Source organism: Falco cherrug, chromosome 8, assembly GCF_023634085.1.
Source record: "Falco cherrug isolate bFalChe1 chromosome 8, bFalChe1.pri, whole genome shotgun sequence".
Taxonomy (NCBI): Eukaryota; Metazoa; Chordata; class Aves; order Falconiformes; family Falconidae; genus Falco; species Falco cherrug.
Genome location: NC_073704.1, coordinates 20708581 through 20733127, shown reverse-complemented (window position 1 = coordinate 20733127; position 24547 = coordinate 20708581). Strand labels below are relative to the sequence as shown.

At 38.0% G+C, this 24547-nt stretch overlaps 1 protein-coding gene across 2 annotated transcripts; it reads left to right on the top strand.

Annotated features, from left to right (window-relative positions):
- The first annotated feature begins 1346 nt into the window (after nucleotides 1-1346).
- Nucleotides 1347-23932, top strand: HAT1 (histone acetyltransferase 1). Of its 2 annotated transcripts, none has more exons than XM_055718264.1 (11): nucleotides 1347-1486; nucleotides 2678-2749; nucleotides 5386-5461; nucleotides 8160-8280; nucleotides 14166-14345; nucleotides 14585-14706; nucleotides 15207-15311; nucleotides 15655-15761; nucleotides 18361-18512; nucleotides 19772-19888; nucleotides 23530-23932. In XM_055718264.1, exons 1-11 carry the CDS (start codon nucleotides 1480-1482, stop codon nucleotides 23695-23697), a joined length of 1227 nt encoding a protein of 408 aa, XP_055574239.1. In that variant the 5' UTR covers nucleotides 1347-1479; the 3' UTR covers nucleotides 23698-23932. The 2 variants fall into 2 exon arrangements, with proteins under 2 accessions (XP_055574239.1, XP_055574240.1); XM_055718265.1 differs by lacking the exon at nucleotides 23530-23932 and adding an exon at nucleotides 20030-22944 and having other exon boundaries at nucleotides 1366-1486.
- Nucleotides 23933-24547: the final 615 nt, after the last annotated feature.

Genomic DNA, 24547 nt, shown 5'->3' with positions numbered 1-24547 from the left:
AGTGCAAAACTGAACTTTTTAAGATGCTGCTGGAACTCCTTTCTCGCTTAACGGATGCAGCCGTGCCCCTGAGGGTCGGCGAGGCTAAGCTGGTGATACCAAGTGCTGGAACTGTTCACAGACCAGCATTCTGGCAGCACGGCTGCGAGGCGGCAGTAGCCCCGTATTTCAAAGAGGCACAAAGGAATCAATTCTGGCTGGAATTCAGTAGCTTCTGACAGCTTCATAACACTTCAGCAGTAGAGCACGTTGACTTGCTTTAAGCGTCGAAATGAAAAACATGCAGGCCACAGCCTCAAGAAGGGAGAAATTTATACTTTGTTTGGACAATTCAATCACAGTAAGTGCTTAAATAATAATGCATGTTATGTCTTGCTGTACTATTTCAAGGACCCAACAACATCTTTCTTATCACATGTGACTGGAAAACATAAAAAGGACAGCTTCTGTTATACCTCAGATAACACAGTGCGATATAGATTTACATTATAGTAGTTGGGAATTCATAATGGTGGTCACAAAACAAGGGCTTATAACCGTAAGTTTAGAACAACGCATTTTCTTCAGAAAGCAGAACTTTTTTTGGCTACAGGTCAACAAGAATGTCCTGAAGATAATTTGGAGTTCACATACTATGTATATGCCTATGTGCCAGCTGACAGCAGAAACAGTTTTGCTAGAAATCTGCCTATTTGTGAAGTATTTGGCCACTAAACCATCTTGTTCGGCAAGTCCATATCTATGCTAATTGCAGTTATAGCATCCATCAGAAAACTGACACAACTGCAGAAATCTCCATGTTTCTTCCAGCCGTGGCTGTAACAAGTGGTTCACCGTATCTCTTTTACTAACAGTAAGGCCTTATTTTCTTCCTCAGAGATGTAACTGGTGTTGAGCCATGAGGTCTATACGTGCAGGAAGAGTGGAAGTAAAAGAGTTGCTCCACCCGCTCCAAAGCGGGAAGGGACGATGCTGTACCCTAAACCTCCTCACAGATGGTTAACATCCCACAGGCCCCCGGGCTGCGGCCGGGTAACACAGCCCAGGTCCCCGCACAGCGCTCCAAGGGGCTGGCAGCGGTGCACTCCAAATGGCAGAGCCAGCCAGCGCCCGCCCGCTGCCGGCGGTGCCCGCGCCGCCGTGCCAGGTGCGAGGCTGCGGCGGGCAGCACTACGCATGCGCGCTGGCCTGGCCAGGCCGCGCCGCGCCCTCCCCCCGGCGGCGCCCTGCGGGCGGGGCCACCAAAGGAGCAGTCGCGCGGATGCAGTTCTTCAAGGCTCCCGCCGCGACGGGGCGGGGCGGCGCTCGCGCAGCGCTGGGCATGCGCGCGGGTGCGCGCCGCGCACGGTGCCGTTATTGGCTCCTCACTGCTTTTCGGCGGGCGGAAGCGGAAGTATATGAGTGTGCGCTCACTTCCGGTGAGTGGGCGCGCGGGTTGATTCGTTCTGCCCGGCTGACTCGTCTGCCACCTCTTCGGAAATGGCGGGTGAGTCCCTGGGCCTGGCTTGCCCTGCGCTGCTCGGCTGCGTCCTGAGGGATGACAGGGCCTGCAGTGCCGCTTTGACCGCGGCGGGGGGCCGCGGCGGCTTGGGGGAGCCGGTCTGGGCGCAGTCCGTCCCTCTCCGGGAGGGGGAGCGGGGGTACCGGGGCCGGTCTGCGCTGTTCCCCTCCGCCGTGCTTATGCGGGCGCGCGCAGGTGCTGGGACATGGGGCAAGGAAGTGGAGTGCGAGCTGGGGGCGGCCGTGGCGGGACTAGTGGGTGCGGTTGGCGTTGAGGGCTGGCCGCGGTGAGCTCCGACCACCGGAGAGTCAGGTGCTGGGGGTGGGGCTGACTTTCTGCCCTCCTGTTGCTATGGTCATGCTGCTGCTGGGCGGGCGGGCAGGCAGGCATCCTCGAGCTCACAGTCGCTTAGTAGTGGTAAGCCAGAGTGTGTCTCCATGATCACTAGTTTAGTGGGGGTGGGAAGGGAATCAAAAACCCAAACTTGCCTTTACTTTAAGACTACTACCTGATGTTAGAGGAAGAACTTTCTGGTAAGACTTCTGGAATAAAGGGGAAGCTGGATTTGTGAAGCACTTGAAAAATACCATAAGTGAAACATGTTTTCAGTGCTGAATTATGCTTTGGAAAACAGACTAGATGTAATTTGTTTGTTATTTCCTTCTGGGTCTACTCTGGAACAAAGTGGTAACTATGTAATTGCTGGTGGCATACATGCCACTGTAGCCCATGAACACCTGTTTATGAAAACAACTTCATGCAAATACTTGAAATGCCCTGAAGCATGTTACTTAATGTGGTCTTTAAAAGAAACATGTTAGGCTGAATACTTAATCTCTACTTAGAGCTTTCAAATATGTTTTGTTTGTAATAGCTTAGAACGTTTAACTGCGTTCACTGTAATGCCCTTCTTTCTTGGAGACTAAAAAGGGAGATAGTTGTGATCTGTTTTCTAGTTCTTGTTTCTAGTTCCACAAAAGCATTTGAGATAAATCGCTATATTCCTTTTATACATTGTAGCTTTTTTTAACCTGCTCTTTCAGTATTTTTGGTGGGTTTGTGTTGTGTGTGTTTTTCTGGTTTTGAGAACCTTTTTCTAAATATGTTCCTTGAATAATAGTGACACATAGATTTGTACACCTTTTAATTCTTTAAAAAATACATCTTTTTATTCAGGACTTACTGCTATGGAGAAGAAGCTGGCTGAATACAAGTGTAATACAAATGAAGCAATTCAGCTGAAACTAGGTAATGTCACTTAAAATATTGTGCATTTGATACTGGAATATTTTAGTACCTTCTTAAGAAACTTCCTTAAAACTCGGGTGGATTTAAGTATAATATGTACTTATTAGTATGAATATACAAACACAAGAATAGAAATACACAGTCTAGTTTTGCTGAGACTGCAACGATTAAGTACAGCTATAGAAATTCAGTCTTGTCTCTGCATAGTAATGTTATTACCTATTTATTAGCATGTTACCAGAGTGCGTTGGAATTATGTCTTATTTTCTTGAAGTATTATGTCTTTTCTTCTCTAATCCTTATGCCATGTTGCAGTTCTAAGTATGTTGTCTTCGTGGTGACCATAGCAACAGAACTAATTTCTTTAGTTACAAATACCAGATTTTTTTTTAAACATCTTTCTCTTTTTCATTGAAAGGAAAAAACAAAAAGGAAGAAAGACTGGAAAGTGTTGTTGGGTTGGGTTTTCTGCTGCCCCCCTATCTAGATTACACAAAACAATGAAAATTGTTTAAAACGTGGATAGAAAAAAATTCTATTTTTTGAGGACTGTTTATTGCGCTCTATAGTTAATTTGCTTACTAGGACACCCAGAATACAAACAGAACTACTGAACTCTTGGTGGAGTTGCTCATATCTCAAACTTACATGCAGCAGTAATGACTTAAAGAATAAGGCATACCTGTCTTAACTTTTGATCTTTCCAGCCCTTCAGCCATTTCTTCCCTTGAGCAGTACAAATACTATAATTTAAGAAAATAAAAGTAATGAACCTGTGAAACAATATCCTGAATTACTACTAGCAATCTATTCTGTATAGTTTAGTAGCATTTTTAATACAGAATCACCTTCAGCTTGTGAGCCAAAATGTCATTATAACCAAAATACTTATGTTTTTAAGCCACTATAATTGTGCAATATTTCCCTTGCTCTTAAATGTTATTTCAAAAAAATGGTTTTATGACTGGATATATCGTATCATTTTTCTCTTCCACTTTTCTAAAACTAAAGGAGTGAATGAGACATAGTGACATCTGAGTGAATTCTGTCTGAAAATCCAAGGAACTACTATACCAGGCTTCAGGGGGACTGCTAGAGAGTTTTTAAATAAGGTGCCCATTGCCCATTTCACCTAATATCTTTAGCTTCCTTTTTTCTTTCAGAGAGTATAGATGTTCCACATACAAATTACGTTAAGAAAAATGATGAGAAGCTGCAAAGTGGTGCCATTTAAGAAAAGTCATGCATTTCCCACATGCCTATAAAAGCAGTTATACACTGTCCTCTTCAGGGTCCTAATTTAGTCTGTGGTGACAGTTCAGAATTGCTCTTTAGTTATTGTTTTATTTCTTTTTTTGTTGTTGTTTTTTTTTAACACTGCCACTTGGACTCAAATGTATTGCTTATAGTTAAACCTGAGAAGCCAAGGGCAACTGTTCTTTTGCTTCTGAGAGGGCCAAGCTTCTATCTTGTCACTAAGACACTCCTCATATGCATTTTTCTCCTTGAATAATTCCTTTCTAATATTATCAGAAAAAAGCTTTTCTTAATTTCTGTTTTTACTGGAGTAAAGCAGCAATAAAGCTGCAGTTCAATATTCCACATGCTTTAGAAAAAAGCTTTAATAGCAATATTAACTCCTACAATATTGTATGCTCATGCAAATGCCATATTATCTCATTCAACATAAAAAATAGGTAACTGTCGTTTTGAGCTACTTGTGCCTTGTTAATGTGGCTGAACTATATAACTTTAATGCTTAAGTTAAGAGTTAGATCCCTTCCAATTGCAGGTAACTGTAAATACACAGAGGGTGTTTAGGAATCAAGTTTCTCAGTCTTCTAAAATTTTTCCTAGAAAATCCTACTTTAATCTCTAACCTCATCCACTAATCATACATCATATATTTTATGATGGAAGAACTGCTGTAACTCCATATAATGGAGTTACATTATAAATGCTTGTTGGGTAAGTTACTGAGTTTGAGTAGATGCCATTATAGCGAATATTTTTACCTTACCAGAAAAGACCTTTTTAAGTAGGCTTTAAGGAAAAGTAAAGAACCAGGAAACAAAAAATCACTTAATTATTTTGGTAATATTGGTACAAGGACCAATATAGTATTGGTGCAACGTTCTGTATGTATTCATGCTGATTCTCCAAAACTTTGACATGAAAGTAAACGCACATAAACATTTCTTTCTATTCATGACTCCATGAAAACGCCCTACAGTGAAGAGTTCTCATCTGCGTGTAGAAGAATGGCAGAATGAGAAGGCAACATTGTTGACATGATTGATCTGGCTTACTGTGGGGATATCTAGCTGAGCAGTGCCTTCAGTGCTCAAGATAAAGTTAAAGGCATAACATTCAGGGCAGTGAGGTATATGAAATATATAAATCTGTGTCAATTTCTCAGTTTTAATCTGTTTAATGATTTGATCTCAGATCAAATAACATGCATCTAAATTGAACAAGATGTCTTTTTCATTTGTATGCCAGCCTAACATAGAAATGTTCATAATTGAAATTGCCTGACTGTAGTGGAAGAACACGTGAACATCTGCCAGGGAATCTGTGGATAAACAAACTGAAGCTGATAACTTGGTCATGCTCTTTTTTTGTTGTTTCCTCAGTTCGCTTTCCTGAGGATTTGGAGGATGACAACACAACATTTAATCCAGAGTATAGCCATCAAGTGTTCGGAGACGAGTAAGTTAAAGCATCCAGAGTCAAACTGATAGGTCCAGAAGAGGAGAGTTGCTTCCAAATTGTTAGAAAACAAGAAACCCTGCTATGCCAAGCTATTTTAAGTGACACAGCAATACTTCAGTTTTATGACTATACAGTGAAACTGTGGCCTTGGTGCTTAGCTTGTAGTTTGAGCCTGTAGTCATTTTATATGCTATTTTAAGGTAGATTAGCAGAGAATGAAATACCTGATTTTGCAGTCAGCTTGTTTAAGTGGGCATTGTGTTCATGGCATTTCTCAAAGATTAAGAAAAATTACCAATTATTGCTAATAAGTTTCACAGTAATAAATACCAAAAATGTATATCTAGCAACAGTATATCAATTTCTTTTTCACTGTTACATGGGATTTTTAGTGAATAAAACATAGAAGTACTTACTTAAACCCATATTGTTGGCTGTTCTAGATAATTGAATGTTAACTTCATTGAATTCAGGGGTTTATTTTCTCTAATATATACACTTCTAACCAGTTAGACATGCAGGGGATACAGAAACTATAGAATCATTTAGGTTGGAAAAGACCTTTAAGACCATAGAGTCCAACTGCAAACCTGGCACTGCCAAGTCCATCACTAAACCATGTCTCTAAGCACCACATCTACATGTCTTTTAGATACCTCCAGGGACGGTGACTCTACCACCTCCCTGGGCAGCCTGTTCCAATGCTTGGCAAGCCTTTTGGTAGAGAAATTTTTCCTAATACCCAGTCTGAACCGCCCCGGTGCAACTTGAGGCCATTTCCTCTTGTCCTATCGCTTCTTACTTAGGAGAAGGGACCAACACCCACCTTGCTACAACCTTTCAGGCAGTTGCAGAGAGCAATTGGGTTCCCCCAAGCCTCTTCCTCTCCAGGCTAAACAACCCTAGCGGTTTCCTCAGCTGTTTCTCAGAAGACTTGTGCTCTGAACCCTTCACCAGCTTCATTGTCCTTCTTTGGACACACCCCAGCACGTCAATGTCTTGTAGTGAGGGGCCCAAAACTGAACACAGTATATGAGATGCAGCCTCACCAGTGCCAAGTACAGGGGGACAATCACTGCCCTTGTCCTGCTGGCTGCACTATTTTGATAGGAGCTGGAATGGTCTTGGCCACCTGGGCACATTGTTGGCTCAAATTCAGCTGGCTGTCGACCAGTGCCCCCAGGTCCTTTTCTGCTTTTCAGCCACTCTTCCTAAAGCCTGTAGTCTCGTGTGGGGTTGTTGCGACCCAAACGCAGGACCCAGCAGTCAGCCTTGTTGAACCTCATACAGTTGGCCTCTGTCCAGCCTGTCCAGAGCTGCCTTGCCCTCCAGCAGGTCAGCACTCCCCCCCGAACTTAGTGTCATCTGCAAACTTACTGAGGGTGCACTTGATCCCCTTGTCCAGATCATTGATAAAGATATTAAATAGAACTGGTCCCGCTACTGAGCCCTAGGGAACACCACTTGTGACCAGCCACTAACTGGTTTTAACTCCCTTCATATCACTCTGGGTTCAGCCATCCAGCCAGTTTTTACCCAGTGAAGAATATACCTGTCCAACCCATGAGCAGACAGTTTCTCCAGAAGAATGCTGTGGGAAATGGTGTCAAAGGCTTTACTAAAGTCTGAGCAGAAAAGTGTTACTTCTTTTTTTTTCCTAAAGTGTCATTTAATATTTTCAGTAGGGTGATATTCAATAATCTGGCCATAGTTTAAAACAAAAAAACAAACCACTATGGAAAATCCCCATGCATGTGTCTGTGGGCTTCTTGAAGTAGTTAAGTTTCTTAATTTCCAATTAATTTAAAAAGCATGCTAAGTATTCCAAGTAGGATGAACTATATATATAAAGATGTAGTAGTCTGATTTTATTACAATCTACTGCAGCTATCATTGACAATAATTATACTTTCAGTAATGGGAGAACTCTCCAATCTGTCAGTATAACTACCAACCAAATTCTTGTTCTGGCGCTTATACTTCAAATTTTAAATTGTAAGTGTGCTACCATAAAAGAAAATCTCAGTTTAAAAAAACTTAACAATGCATTGAAATATCAAAAAAAGGAACCTGTTTCTTTGTGACTGGTACCATATTCTGCCATTTGGTGTTTTGCCTGAAAAGAAATTCTCTCTGCTTCACAACAATATAGTACTTACATTCAGGCAACTCATATTTTCAAAGTGTAAAAAAGGCTTTTGTATTCTATACTTTGCATTTACTTGCTTCTAGTTAGATTGTATACCTATATAGAAACTGTTCACCAAGCCCACACTTAACTGCTATGACTGGTTATCTGTCTGTGTTTTATACAGTATAAATTGCAGTAGTGTGTTCCAAATTATTACACTATGCTGTAAGTTTTCATAAGGTATTGAAAAACATCAATGCAGTATTAGCTATTTCAGGTATTCTTTCTTGAGCTGTCACAGTAAGGACACAGACACTGCCTTACTGAGTTCAGGCACATGTTCTGTTTCTCCACTAGAGGAGCAAATAACTAGTAGAAATAATGTAAGGCATTATCTCTGTCTAGATAGTGTGCATGCAGTTTGATCCCCTTTTCCTATTAGGAAACTTAGTATACCTCACTGGGAAGGATGGTGCAAACCTCAAAGCATATTAAATGAAAGCTCTGTGATGCAAATGTTTTGCTGTGTATAGCATTCCTGATTGTTCTGTTCTTCTTCCTCAGTGAAGTTGCTTTTGGATACAAGGGACTGAAGATCCTCTTGTACTATATTGCTGGTAACCTGTCAACGCTCTTCCGCATCGAATATACATCTAAAGTTAATGAAAAGTTTGACTGTGTGGAGGTAAAGACAGAACCAGACTTGCACTTAAAATATTGTTGAGAAGGTTTAGTTGGGATATGGACAAGTATTCTAGATTTAGTAATTGCCCACCCAAAAATGATTTACATTAAAAGCTTCCTTTGTTGCTAAGCTGAAAATAACTTCAAACTTCATCTATACATTTTCCCATTGTTCCTCATTTAACTGCAGTACCATCAAAATTGTGTCAAACGGTACAATCAAACATGAGATGCTAATACCAAAGCCAGTTCCACAAAAAAAGACCCCCAACAACTTAGCAAGACTGTATTTTTGTGTTAACTGTCTCCAGGAGGAGGACTAACATTGGTGGGTTTTTATGTTGAAGAGAATTCAGTAAGAAGGAAAAGGATGTTTCTGTAAACACTTCATGAGGTAGGGTGCTTGATTGTGTCTCTTTAAATGGCAGGTGTGGAGAACAAGTATGGCAGAAATGAGATTAGAAACTTCTGGTTAGGTATCATGTGTGCTTTATGCATTACTTAAAGGAGTACAATAATACAATTGCCTGCAGGGTGTTTTATTTGGTTTTGGGCTCTTACTTTTTTCTTTTTTTGCCTACAGCTTTTCCAAGCTTATAAAAAACTTGAAGAAAAGCTTTTTCCCTCCGCCCCGCACACACACACCCACCACTTCTTCCTATATGCTCTCAGAATATTTTTGAGAACCCCACAAAAGCTAAGCTAGTCAGTCTTTCAGCTAGCTGAAGAAAGGTATATGGAACTCAGAAATAGGAATAAAATACTTTATTAAGAATGTTTTTAACCATTAAATTATTGTATAATTACCTGTACAGTTATTTAGAAAAAAAATTAGTTTTTCAGAGTGGTCTTTGATATATTAAGAAAACTTAATATCCTCTGAGTTTTACTTAGTTATAAGGAAGAAAAAATTGAGTTGATTTCTTTCCAAAAGAGCTACTGGTATGGTTATTGATGAGTCTTCGTAATACTCTGTATTTGCACTGACTTCAAATTACTCTGCCTGAGAAAAGTTTTTTTTTTAAAAAAAAGTAAATATCTTTATGACTTCAAGCTGTATTTTAAGTTCCCAATTTCAAATTAATCAAGTTTATTTAAATATTTTCAAGGAAAGGACTATTGTAAAGCAAAAAACATTGGAATGACTTCTGAATGAATTTGAATGTTGAACGAATTTGCCCAAAAGATTTGCCCTTCCTTGTTCTGAAGTTGTATTAGAATATACTTAGTTCAACAAGCTAAGTGCCTGGACATGTCTGAAATACTTGTGAGGCTAGGGCAACATTATCTTAGGAGTGAAAGGTCATGATCTTCAATCTTTAGAAGGTTTTTAGAAATAAGGAAAAAAGGAAAACTTGTTGGCAAAGTAATAATCATATTAAAATCAAACAGTCCAACTTCTTACCAGCATAACTTCAAAATCATGTCACAACAGGAATCCACACCGTAGGGCCTTTTTACTTACAGCCTATCTATTTTCTGTACAAATGGCAAAGCCCCTTTACTTCTCTGGAGGTATGTGCAAGCTAAAGGAAAGATCTGTCTTGCCCTAAGTGCACTCTGCAACTTTTTTGAATGCTTGGAATCCTTGCTTCTTTCAGGTCCTGTTTTCTATATTTAATTATTCCTCCAATTGCTTAAGGGATTGAGATGGGGACAAAAAAAGACCTTTCTGAGCGAGGCTTCTCTATACTTTCCAGAGTATCCATAGGTTTTCACTGAATCAGAAGAATAGGTAGCTTACCCTGTGCTTCACTTGGTATTGTTAACAGCGTACATCCAAATAAGCTGATCATGTGGCTATATGTAAACCTAAATAGGGAAAAGATTTGCCATTAATTTAACCACCTTCAGATATGAATGCAGTTGCAGAGATTAGAACATAAACTGTCATTACAGCAGGGTGTCAATTTAAACATATTAACATTTACTTTTCGAGGTTAGCTGTTTAGTTGCTGATCTTGGTTCCTTCAGGATAATTATACTAAGATGCAGACTATCTGCTATACATGACTGTTGATCTTTGTGTTGTGAATAGATGGTGTTTAGGAAAGGACAGCAGTTTCTGCATTTAACATAACTGGTTACAAGGGAGAAGTTAGTTTTATTGCTCTGCAAAGTTATTCACAGCTTAGGATTTTGTATCTAAATACCCACACAAGCCCATTCAACAGCAGGTGGTTTTATTCTGTGGTAGTAGGTTTGGTTCCATTATTGCTAAAGCAGCTGCTACAGTCTCTGCTGGGGACTTACAGAAATATTTGCCCCAATACCAATATTTTTTTCTCCAAGATCTTTTCAAACATGAGGTAAAAGATAAGATCCTGAAATGTCAGGAGTCAGAACTCCAGTCATATTTATGCATCTTAGTATCATCTCCTTAAAGATGGATCTAAACCATGGTAGTGGAGAAGGCTCAGCAAAGTATGATCATGTTTTGAACAGAAGCTGGCACTTCATTTAATGAAAATAGAAGTTATCCCTTGAGTGGAATTGATCCTTTCAAATATCTGAAGAGAGGCTGCTTTCTTCTGGTGTAAATATTAATAGCCTTGACCTCCAAATTGCTTGCTGCTTTGAGATTTGCAGCTGTTCAAGTATCTTCCTTTTCATCTGCATTTTCTGATGGGGCAGGAGCGAACTATTTCACTAACCTCTGAAATAGTCCTTACTATAAATGTACTTGTCTTGCTCTGCAGCTGGGCTAACACATTTGCTTGACACAAAAGTTAATGAAAAAGTGTAATTTTAGTATTTGGCATCCTTTTTTAAGCAGTACTACTGATCACTCCATTGCTCCCCACTGGAAATACATGTAATTGTTGTAGAAATTCAGCTTTCAAATATTTTTCTATAATTATTTTAAATTAAGTCACTTTGAAACAGCATCTACATGATACACAGATGTTATAACTGCCTGTTAGTACAAGAATAATCTCTATATTGAAATTACCCAGAGTCAAATGCTATGTACAAAGAGACACTCCCCACTTAAGTAGTACTACTACAAATGAAGTTTATTACAAGTCTATACCAAATTCCCCATCATCACCTTACATGATTCTGATTATGAAGGTTATACATTACAGACAGTACCTCCATGAACCATAAGCTCAACAGCTCTCAGCTGGCTTCATTCAGGTTTTTGCATGCTTCATTGTAAGTGGCTTCGCCTCTGCTTAATACTGCTGCAGTAGTCAGCTGGATTGTTCTTCTGGAAAGGAACTTGTGTATCACCGTTGCCTCCATGCCAGTTGGTAAGATAGGACTGCCTTACTCTGGCAAAAGAAATTAACCTCTCACCAATATCAAAGAAATACACATGGGAAAGGCAGTAAACTAATTTTAATAACTGCTTGGTTTATGAGCACTTCAGAGAGAAGTGTCTGGAAAGTGCCTACTAAGTAATGGATGTTTCCATTAAAAAGAACAGGTATTAATGAAAACAGGTATTAATGAAACAAATTCTTTGTATGCTGTTGCTATTTCAAGATTCCAGTATTCCAGGACTTACTGAAAATTAGATCAGTTAAATTTATGCCACCACTCAAACTGAGGATTCTGGGATTTCCTCTGTGAGAAAGAGAGATCTTATTAACCCTGAAAGTAACTGAAGAATATGGTTTCTTTTCTTAAATTATGCCAGACTCCATTTCAAGTGGAGAGAAATTGTAGGAGGCAGTAGCTGAAAATTTGTTGCAGTCATACAGAACTAATAAGAATTATGTACTGCTTTATCTGCTAAGCCTCTGTTCTCATTATTTAATTGTATTTTATGGAAAACAAAATTTTTCTGTGGTGGGAGCCAGATTGTCTTACGTGCTTTCAGCAGGTTGGAAGCTTGCCTTCCTTACCACTCGTGAAGAAACTTAGAATTGTGAGGGGAGCAAAATTACTTAAACATTATTTATGTAATACTTCATACTGTATATTCACCCTTTTTAGGTACCTTGCACATAGCTTAAGTTATTGAACTGATGCTTGAAAGTATTCTTTTAATTCTAGATTATTTTCACATGCTCTTTTCAGATACATAAAATAAATCGCTACACTACAGATTCTTAGTTGCAGTTTCCTACAGCTTTGACAGCAGTGCAGTGTAAGATCTGTGTAAAAACTGCACTTGCACAGTTTAAAAAAAAAAGGCATTTCTAAAATGTGTTCCATACTATTAACCTTTTCTTTATGTAAGTCATTGATTCTGGAAAAAAATGGCTGATTTTGTGTAACGCAGTTAAATCACTTAAGTGTAAAGAAAATGTTTCACTAATATTGCTCTAAGAAGAATAGCAAAGGTTCCAATAAACGCATCTCTTTTGTTTTGAGAATGAAATGGATGTAAAGATTGTACGCATGTTAACTGGGTTCTTACACCAAGTATTGTAGAGCTATATTTTAATTGCTTAATAGAGCTCTCTACAAATATAAATATAAATGTTGGTAGTACCAAACCATTAAGAATAAAACTTGTTTGTGCTGAACTACATCCATCTTTCTCTGCACTAAAAATGAAACTGAATGATAAAGTGCTATTCATTTGCAGGTGCATTGCTTCTACTTAAGGGACTATAGTTGAAAGGACAGGAATTAGTAGCATGTTGTATTAGCCTTTTGTAGTGTATTTTGTTCTAAGCATCTTAATTTCCCTGTTTTGAATGCTAAGTAGCAAGGGTCTTGGTTTTGAACTAATACCCATCATGCATGTAAACGGTGTGAAAGAGCTGCTTAGTAAGTTAACACAAAGTGTTCTTGTGTCAGCTCTTGTGGAAATAGATACAATACAAACATTACAGCTGAACTCACGGCAAACTCCATTAAGTAAAAACCTGGATTCATTGTTCAGAGGAAAGTTTGAATTGAATGTAAGCTCATTTTGTTGAATGTAATGTCAGGCTTTTAGGGGTTGTATTGAGGAGTACGGTTTTGTTAAGTTGAGACCAATTCATTAAGTTTTATTGCCTGGTGAGAAGCAGTAATACGTTATTGTGAAACTTCATCAAATATTCATGGTTAAAAAGGAGTAGTAAATGTATTCAATCAAGTGGTCTTTTTGGGGTCTGAAAGGGATTATGAAGTCTGCTCAGCTGATAGTCTAACTTTCACTTTGGTTATCTGAAAAGAGTAATTTTAATCTGAGTTTAATTTTGGGGTCAGAATATTTTGTCTTCCCCAGTATGTTACACCACAGGTGAGATTTGCTGACAGTATCCTTAAATTATATTTTTATTATGTTAAATTTTGTTTTCAGTTTTTTCTTTGATTAGAATGTAGGATGATGTCTTCTGAGTTTGTAAGGTGTTTGCTGCTGATTCTATAGGCAGGCATTTCAAGCAGGGAGACACAAGAATGCAAGAGTGTGCTAGCTGTCACTTTCCTATTTGGGAGCTACCATTTTTGATCTTTGTCCCTTTTCTTCCACATAGTTTTGCTTCACCTAATACCTCTTGTAAGCTGCTTGTTTGGGAACCTGTGTTCCACAAGGCTGTGTAGGTCTTAGAGAATTGCTGACTGGGAAGTCTTAGCTTCTGAACGTGCTGCACTTTCAGAATAACTATCAGCACTATTAGGTTTTGAATTGGACAAATGTAACAGTCTGTAACCATAAAAACATTCATTAACTTATGCTGTAACTGCAAGCTTTTAGATGCTTGTGGTGGCTGCTGGATTGTGACTTTGCTGGATCTCATCAGTGCAGCTCCTTTACTTGCTGGAAAGTCACTACTGAACACACAGGAATGCTTGAGCTATTCCTTGTCTTTTTTTTCTTCTTTCATTACTGTTAGGCCATAGCGTCTCTCTTACATGCATTTCTTATACCACAATAGTGACATCAGTGCTGTCTTTTTCCAATCTTCCACTGATCCTGCCCCCTTTTGTAATCTCCAGGCAGATGATGTTGAAAGTAAAATTAGAGAAATCATTCCTCCTGGCTTTTGCACAAACACAGATGACTTTGTGTCTCTTCTGGAGAAGGAGGTCAACTTCAAGCCCTTTGGAATGCTGCTACACACATATTCTGTCCATAATGAGGAAGCTGGTGAAGATATAACATATCAGATATACAAGGTATGAGAAATAAGTTTAAAACTTGTGATTTTGAGCAAGCAAATCACATTTTATTTTGCAGTGATGCATTTTCAGTAATGTTTTGACTGTAATATATAAATACTGTCATTTTTACCAGTTTATTGATAATTATAAACATGCTTTTTTATATTGGAGAATTTAATTAGGTTTTGCATGGGGTTTTTTCCCTCTTACATCTGTGATAGGTTTCACCTGACTTCTCCTGGCTTTTTCCCTAGGCCGACATGACATGTACAGGCTTTCGAGAATATCATGAAAGGCTTCAGACGTTCTTGATGTGGTTTATTGAAACTGCTAGCTTTATTGATGTAGATGATGAAAGATGGAACTACTTTCTAGTGTAAGTACAGTTCTAAAGCAACAGTGGACCTTATTACCTCCACAAAGCCTGCATTTTAATTGTGGCTGGCCAATTATTGGAGCAGTATAATGATATTTTTCCCAGGAAAGAAAAACCATTGTTTATGAGGCTTGAGTTTTCCTCCATTATGCTTTGGGAAAGCTTGAGAATAGAGCTGAATTAAATGCTGTTGTCCGTTAGAGCCCTGAATGTAGGCTTAAACAGTAAAATGAGCTTTGCCTGTGTTTTCTTTTACTTGCCACCTATTCATCTTTATAATAAGCAAGTGCACTGAAGTGCTGTAAAGAGGCCTGATTTATCCAAGTTGCTGCACACCAATTAAGTGAATTGTACATTCAGAACATAGCAGGTGTACCCATTGGGCCCTCACAGAGTAGCTTGCTGACACTGAAAATTCAGTTGGAGAATGGAAAAGAAAATGGACACTGCATGGGAGCGCGACTGTAATTGACCTGCTTGGCTTTCTGTTTTATCTGCAGATTTGAGAAGTATAATAAGGATGGAGCTACGCTCTTTGCGACCGTAGGCTACATGACAGTCTATAATTACTATGTGTACCCAGACAAAACCCGGCCACGTGTAAGGTAATTGGCGGTGTAACTCGTGCCTTGCCTTTTATTTCAGAAGAGGGAACTGCTGAAGTTCCCAATACTTGTTTATAATGGTGTTGATTTGTTTAAAAAAATCCCCATTATTAGCTGGCTATGCACTGATTTATTTCATTGTTCCCTTCCTCAAGCAGAGGGAATCTTAAACAAGTTTTGAATATTTAGCAATTTTAAGACTCCATTAAAAATTTTATTTTAACATGAAGATTGCTACATGTACTTTAATCTAAAATGAAATACCGTTTTGGTTTTAAGCCTTTGCATTATAAAGTTTGCAAATGCGTGCATTTGAACTGAAAATACTTTCCTTTGTCTGTAGCCAGATGCTGATCTTGCCACCATTCCAAGGAGAAGGCCATGGTGCTCAGCTGCTTGAAACAGTTCATAGATACTATATGTCTTCTCCTACAGTACTTGATATAACAGGTTTGTGTTAAATTTTTAACTCAGCTCACCTCTTTCATAAGCAACTTGTAGCATTTACAGGTTGTTAGCCTGCAAACTAACTTTCATGTTAATTTGTCAGAATTAAATGGCCTTTTGAAGATTTAGCTTCAGCTCTGTTCAGGATTAATAGTACCCTGGTTTACAGAAGAACTGTATATAATGTAGCTCTTTAAATCCTTTACTTAGAGAACAGCACACCAGGAAAATTCAATCCCTAGCATGAACGGATTACCAGCTAATTAGCCATTTTATTGTGAGAATACACAGCTGAATTTTCCAAGAGATCGAGCTTTGTCAAATTCCTATTTCTTCTACTTACTCCTATTAGCCAAAACTCAAAATTGGGAGCAGGGGGGACACCAACGTAAAATTGCACATAAATATTACTGTGTAAACCAAAATTTTAGAGACAGTAAAAATCTGTAGAGAACTTGTGCTCCCAAAGCATGAATTGCTGGCTGAAGGCATCCATGATATTGAAGGTGTGTGCACAAATACCTGGAAAAAAAAAAAAAAGAAAAAAAAAAAAGAAAAAATAAACTTGAGAAACTTGAGGAAATGGCAGAGGAGAAAAAGGGTATATGTGCACAAAAATAACATAAATGGCTACAAACATGACATTTGTTCTGTGGTTTCAAGTGCAATACAGGAAGAAATGCAGTTCAAACACATGACTGTTCTAGGTAGGGGCTGTCACAGACCTCACCTTAATTAGAAATAACTCCTCCATTCTAATTAAAATACAATAGAACACTTGCTTTCATAATGCAGTGCTGCAGGATAATCCTAACATAAAGTAATCAATCTCATCATTTTAATCCAGTTCATAGGAACCTAAGGAAATATAACTTTGTTTATGTAACAGGAAATCATGTGCATCATGCATTTACTTTTTTCTTTTTAATAGTACAAAGCTTTACCTTTACCTAGCTGTTAGGATTGAGGTTAAAAAAAGTCTTAACATGTTATTTCATAAATCATATGATGTGTTCATGGCTCAGTGCCTTAAACGCAGGGTTGTAGCAAACAGTAAATGTGCACTAAAATTGGTTTTATTTTCTTTATGGAATAAAGCAGGAGAAGCTTGCAGTATTCTGCATGACGCTCAAGTTATGGAAATTAAGGCTTTTACAAAATTATTTATTGTCCTTTTTGAGAGGAAAATCGGGCTGGACAATCTTGATATGGCCAGAATATTTAGTTACGTAGCCTCTAAAATTGTGAAGTAAAGCCTTTAACCATTTTGAAAAGAGGAAATTGATACACGTAACCTCTGTAAATGAGCTAGTGCTTTAAAAAAAATACTTCGTTCACATTTACAAAAAATATTTTGCTTTGCTTATAGCTTGTCCTCCTAATTGACACAAGCAAAATGTATACTGATAGTGCTTACGGTGCAGACACTGCCTTGTCTGTTTTCCAACTAATCTGAACAAAAAGGAATGGAATCAATCATCTCTGCTTCTCCAGTCTCTTCTGCAGAATAAGTGCTATAAGACTTGCCATACAAGATTAGGCCACTCTGCATGAAACATTTTAACTGATAAAATAGTCATAAGCATTCTCTATCCCCAAAAAATAAACTGCCAGTTGTGCAGTGCTGCATATACAAAGTAAAAACTTCTATCCCAGTCCTCCTTGGAAACTTACTGGCTTTCGATTGTCCTTAAACTACAGATTTCAACTATTTACAATGGTCCTCAAAACTGAAGAAAAACACAACTGGGATATGAGCTGTTTAGCAATTTCACAATGCCAGTCCACAGAAAAATGAGTGCTGGGGGGAACACAACCCTGCTACTTATTTGTAGTAGTCCTGCCTAAACAATTAAGGAAGAAATATTCACAATGTTGTAAGCATTTTCCTTCTGCATATTTCATAAGTGGGAATAAAGTTGCATATGGGACCATGTTGATGTTCCTTGAAGCTAGTTTTCAACTTTGCTGTTTCTTTTTAAAGTAACAGATTTGATAGTTATGCTGCTGTTTTAAGCAAAATGGAAGGACCTTAAAATTGTGATCAGCTTTTGCTTGGGTCCTTCCAGCCTTTTAATTTTGTATAAGCTTGCCCTTTGGGTCCTTGTACCTTTCCTTACCTGCCTTGCTGACAAAGGCTATAACTTGTGGTCAATAATTGCCTTCGGCTAGTTTAGTTGTATACAGCAGGATAGTTTCACCAGTCTTTTTCCACATAGTTAGTTTGTGTTCTAGTACTCTACCATTCTGTCAAACATGGAATATACGGAAAAAAAGAAAAAGGGGTTTATACATAAGTAATTTTGTTTTCCCAAGAGTTAAATTGCATTAAATGTGTGTATTGACAGTCTGAGAAGTGCCTATATAATACTGTACAGTACTGCATACACAGAATATTGGAAATTTTTTCTTTCTGCAAGCTCTTTAACATCTATTGTCAAAAATGTAAAACTTAGATACTAGTACTTAAAATTCAGCACAGTTGTTCGTATACTGATGAATACCATATCTGCTTTTGTTTTCCGTAGTACTTTGCAATTACATACTAGAGATGAGGAAACATAATGCTGATATTAACTGTGTGCTTTTTTATTCTTTCCAGCTGAAGATCCATCTGAAAACTATGTGAAGCTAAGAGACTTTGTCCTTGTAAAGCTCTGTCAAGATTTGCTTTGTTTTTCCCCAGGAAAGTTAATGCAAGGTTTCACCCAAGAAATGGTGATGGAAGCTCAACAAAAACTGAAAATAAATAAGGTATTAAATCAGAACAGTTGTAGTTGGACATTATTATCAAACTAGTAGAATAACACTTTAAAAAGAGGTGGAGACGTGGAATTCGCGTGCTCTGGCTTATTTCTACAGATTTTTAGGTTGTATCTGGAAGGGAGAAGATACCTAGGTTGTGGGTTTAGGTAAATGTTTTTTTTACCTACTGATTCTGTTGATGTAATAGAATTTGACATGGTTTCCATTTCTTTCAAGTATACTTATACAAATAACAAGTGTTGTTTTGGGAATGCAGAACATTAAAGTAGCAAACTTAGAGAACTAAACAGTTAAATTTTCTGGTAATCTGCTCAGTGATTAAACTCATTAGTGAGTATGGTAGTGGAATGGCAGAGCTGCTTAATTAAAAATGTATTTGAATGTGGTTTAATGAAAACTTAGAGGCTTGAGGGATGGGGAGTGTGGAGCCATATTCAAATGTGTTCATGAAAATGGTATTGCTTGTATAAGGACACTACATTTTCAGCCTTTTATGTCTGATACCTTAAACCTGAAGGGATAAATAAGTCAGGTTTGGGTTTTTTAACAGTATCTAAACATATGCTAGCTAGTGTAGCAAACAAACCACCTTATTTTTGTTCTGTTGCTCAGCAAGAGAATACTTAGTCTTCTGTTTTCATACAGATGCAATAGTTAATAGGAGTGTAGTGGCAACATGATTTTTTTTTTTTTTTCCCAGATGTGATACTAGCTGATCCTGGTTCCAAAAGCACTTCGGTTTTCCCATTACTAATTCTTTCATTTTCTTCCCTAGTAAACAAAAAGTTGTAAATATTATTTCATTCTCCTATTTAGAACTCCCAGGGGGCCTTGTGAAGGGCAGTAGATATACAGCAATTAATAAAATAAGCAATGTAGATAATGTTTAGCAAAATACTGCTTAGTGTTACTCTAGTTCAGTCATTCAGTTACTTGAAGTAGTTTTGGTCTCTGGCTTTCTGGACTTCATGCTGTTCATCTACAGCAGGTCCTTGAAACACCTCTACAGCTGGTGCAACACTTTGGGACATCAGGCACTGGCTGCATGGAAGAAATGGTTTTGAAGGAAAAACAAAAATATTTATTCATTTAACCCACCAGACAGAAGGATAGGTTTGACAGAGGCTTGTCTGTGCCTATCTCCCAATAAGCTGAGGAATGACTTAATATTTCAGTATTTCTCCACTTTGAGTTCTGTTGAGTGACCGCTTTATTCAGACGTGGTTTTTATTCTTTCTGTTCATTAGCAACACACAAGACGAGTTTATGAAATTCTCCGATTGCGTGCAACAGATATGGGTGATGCAGAACAGTCCAGAAGCTATCGATTGGACGTTAAAAGAAGACTGATTGGCCCTTATAAGGTGTATATGACTTAAGTATCATACTTATTTCAAGGCTAATTATACTTGATTTTACTTTCATTTCCATAAATGTAGCTGATGCCAATTATGTTGCCAATCAACTACTATTAGTTATGCGGTGTTCTACTGACACATATACAGATGCAGAGAACGTTCACGTACAGCAGTGCTGAAGATCCTGTGCTTGGCTCCTGACTGTTTTGTGCCCAGTTCCAGCAGGAAGTTACTACTAAGGCTTTTTATCTTGCTACAAGTGGCATTGTGCCCAGGTAGGCTTAAGGGGAAGAAAATGTCAATTTCTTGAAAAGGCTAAAAATATGTTAATAGACAAGCCAAAAATCTGAAGAGGTAAATGCTATTACAAGTTTACACTGCAGACTAGGCATAGTTCAGATTCCTGTTCTACTTGTTAGCTAGGTCTTAGCAAAACAGCTTGCTAGAAGTAATCAAGCCATGTCAACATAGAATTCCGTGCAGATGGAATAGAAAATAATTTCAGCAGTAAAGTTCAAGGAAGTAATAAACTTATTACGAAGTAATTTTCTTAGTTCCTATAAAGTATGTCTCTCAGGATCTTCAGTACTGTTGGTCAGTATTGCATAACCTGACTCTGAGATACAGCTTAAAAAAAAATACATATCCTAGTCGCTAATGGCATCAGTCTTTGTATTAAGAGTCAAAAGACCACAAATAAATCTAGGTTTATTGCTATAATTAGCATGTTAGTCACTCTGTTCAGTACTTGCTAAGCAAACCAAAATCCTGTTGGAAAAGTTTTACAAAGTATGAGAAATACCTTGATTAGCTTGCAAGCCTTCCTAAAGCAGCACTTACCCTGCTATACCAAAATAGCAAAACTTTGATTGTGCTCATGCAGGACTTAGCGGGGCTGTTAACAGAAATGAGAACCCAACACTGTATTAAATACTTGCCTGATCTGGAGATAACACTATGTCATGCTGAGTGGCAGGGCCTGAATCAAAACGCTTTCTGTTCTCTTTCATGAGTGTCTTGTCTCATTTGCTAAATTTGCTACAAATATGGCCATGATTTTTCAGCTAACCAGACTGTTACAATGGTTGCAACTCATTCACTCAGCACTGAAGTCCTAGGGGGGAAATCCAGAATTGCATAGGCAACTTCAATTCTTGTGCTTCTAACAGATGTTTCCACTTCAGTCTTTGCATGCAGTAAATACATTAGTAATTAATGGATTTTGTATTGCTAGATATGCGATGCTGCAGCCAACACCCTTTCCCTGATTTTGTTTCATGTTCTGAAATACAGCTGTCTTGTTTATGATAGTTCTACCTAGAAAACAGCTTACTCGTGCACTCCTCCTAAACGATATTTCCAATAAATGTTATTCATGGTGCTGTTTTCAAAATTTTTTCAGAACTGGAATTAAATGAAGTTTTAGTAAGTATATAGTAATTGGGGAGGGGGGAGAAGCAAATTTTATTAAAGAATCAGGAATATTATTGCACGCTCTTAATGCTGGTATCATTTTTTATATAAAACACTTGATAGTTTCATTTGAACAGTGCTGCACAAATGTAGAATAATTCCAAATTGCCACTACCTTAACTTAGTAAAAATGGTATTACAGCTATTTCCTTGACTAACAATAGCAGAAATAAAACTGTCTGCAGAAACTCCAGATGCAAAACCCTGTAGTACATCTATTACCCTTCAGGTCTTCACATTAGCAAGGAGGCTGTTGCTAAAAATATTGAGATTTTTATGTATATGGCACCACTAGATTGGAATAACTGATACAGAAAGTAAAAGTTTTAGTATCTTTGTGAACAGGGCATCACTCTAAGGTAGCTCAAAGGGTGAGCAGCTTGTGAAATTCCAGGTTCACTGTGGCTTCTCCATTTTTGAAGAACCCTGGTTTTTATGCTCATTAGTAGACTCTGCTGGTAGACATGTCTTCTTGATAGTATGTCTTTGTTCTTCATGTCATCCCTTCTGCAAGTAAACACCACTGCTGTGCAGCTTTTCTTAGTCATAGTACTTCTTTTGGGTTTGCTACTTCAACAGAGTATAATTTTCTGCCAAGTCCAATAACTTGCTCCCAAATAATCCTCTTGAAACTGCTTGGGTAAAATGTCACTGACTGTGGGTTTCAGAATCTTGTGTACCTGCATATGCTGGTACTGTATTTGGGAGGAAATGGATATTGGAACAGCTGGCTATCTGAATGGTGTGGAGGGAATTTGCTTTTTACCCAGAATCAGGAACTTAGAGATGGCCTAATGCTACAGTATCAGATGTAATTGACATTTAAAAGCTGACACCTTTTTTTTCAGTGCTTATATATAATCTTAACAGATATTCCTGTTAATCAGACTTAAAATTAATTCTAGAATAAGGAGGTTTTAGTTTTTCTATGGACAGAAGCTTGCACAGAAGGTACTCATCTCTATTTTCATTTGGGAAACTCATCACACGTTTTGAGTATTGTACTCATTTTGACTAGCTAGAGCTAACGTGAATCTAAAATTTAAACAGCTATGCTACTTTTGACATCCTTCCTACAATTAAATCTTTCTTGATTATTGGCTAGAAATGTGCCTGGAGGCCTCATAAGGACTCTGATGCAGAAACTCCTTTTCTGAACTGAACTTTGGCTATGGGATCTGTGGGAGACTAAAGAAGTTTTTCTGATCTCACTCATTTACAGTTTACTCTGATCTCCACTTCTTTCTCCTGACCCTCAGCATCAATGACAGAAAGAAAACTGATTTTCCTTTGAGATAAGTGTAAAATTAAATGGAGTACAGAAGGGGTTTGATTTTAGAATAGTTTGGGGAAAAATTTGTTGTTTCAACAAACTCTTATGATTCCACAGGCATTGCAAAGATTTATTGATAAGATGCCAGGCACACATAATGCATTTTTTTTAAATGAAATGTTGAATGACATTTCGTTTTTTACAAAGCGAGGGAAGACTGGAGAATGGAAGGTAACCAAGGAACTGAGAAATTCAGAAATAGATACCAGCTATATAAAAGTACATCCAGAGAAAGGAAGTACAGAAGTATTTTGAGGTATTTTTAAAAAACAGGTAAAAACACCACATATGTGACACAGCAAGGGGAACTCCTCATCTTCTCCTCATCATATAAACAAATACGTTTATACCTGTAAATAATCTTGCTGCATTTCAGTGCTGTTATTGCTAATCCCTGGTAACTTTTTAATAATTTGTAAATACTTGTGAAATGTTTTCTGTGTACAGGAGGCTTAAAATTAATTATTGATAGTCAATTATGGGGAAATCAGTTGGCTGAACAGCCCCATAATGGGACACCAGTGTAATTAATGACAGCATAGAACTAAATATCCTGAGTAGTTTTCTACAGTCTAGTTCTTCATGCCATACATCTTCAGGAGTTGACCTGATCCGTTTGGTCAAGGAAAAACCTTGAAACCATTTTTTACTTCACATGTTGATTGGTAATACAGAAACTCAGGCTTTACCAGAACAGATGTCCTAATCAAACACTAACTTTTTTTCTTAGTATTAGGGACATCTTAAAGAGCTAGATAATGAAATTGAATACATTTGATGAAATAGCATATTCTTGATAATTATTGGTTGTGTTCAAATTACTATTTGTTTGGTTGCATAGAAAAAGCAGAGAGAACTTGCCAAGATGAGAAGGTGTCTAAGACCAGAGGAGCTGACGAACCAGTTGAACCAAATAGACCTAAACATGCAACATGAACAGTTAGAAGAGAGCTTCCAACAACTTGTTTCAGATTACCGAAGAGTCCTAGAACGACTTGCACAAGCCTGAGGATCCTGCCTGTACAGGAAACTTGCAAATTTCTATACAGTGTTGTAAAGCACATCCTTAATTGCCACTTAACTGCAAAAAATCTCATGTGACGTTTTAATCACATTAAAGGTGACTTGTGTTTCTGTGCATTTTGAATATTTTCTATTTTTGTGTTGTAGATTTTAAAATGTTGTACTTCAGGTTTGGGGGCACTTATTGCTGAAATAAACAACGTACATTCTCAGATATAGTATCACTTCAATTGTACAAATTTTCTTTACCCTTCTGTTTTGCCTCAACATTTAATAGATACCTGAATAGCAAGTTAATACATAAATCTAAGCAATATAAATACTGCATCTCTCCCAGATTTCTCCTAACTTGATCTTCCTCAGGAAGATCTAGATCTACTTGGATCCTGTTGTAGTGTGTAGGGCCTGTGCACTCTTTGGTTTAATGGCATGCAAGCAGCTTACAAGACTGGTTCTGTGATCTAGCTGGCATGCTTCCTGAGTACAGGCTCCTTACCCTATATTCAAAGTGGATCTTGCTCCCATATTCTGTCAGATCCACTCTGCTTAAGCCTCTAAAGATTCTTGAGCCATATTCCTTTTCAAACCCCCAAATTGTTTGTGATTTCAGGAAAATAGCTCACAAGCTGGGGAAACAGCCAAGACTTTGTAAGGACCCCAAAAGCACTTCTACTAGTCTAAGAACCATACAGATCTGTGGGCAGCAAGTGCCTTCATATAGGTCCTTCATTCTATTCTGTTATCCATTACTTCTCAGATGTGAGGTTATTTCTTAAATATCCTGCTTCTCTTCCCTCAGAGCACTACACCATGCTATCTTTTCTGGTAGTTCAGAC

What these genes read in the sequence shown, in the direction of transcription:
- HAT1 (XM_055718264.1), top strand. An exon ending in TACAGTACTTGATATAACAG is followed by an intron (nt 15,762 to 18,360) that starts GTTTGTGTTAAA and finishes TATTCTTTCCAG; the next exon opens with CTGAAGATCCATCTGAAAAC. An exon ending in GACTGATTGGCCCTTATAAG is followed by an intron (nt 19,889 to 23,529) that starts GTGTATATGACT and finishes TTGGTTGCATAG; the next exon opens with AAAAAGCAGAGAGAACTTGC.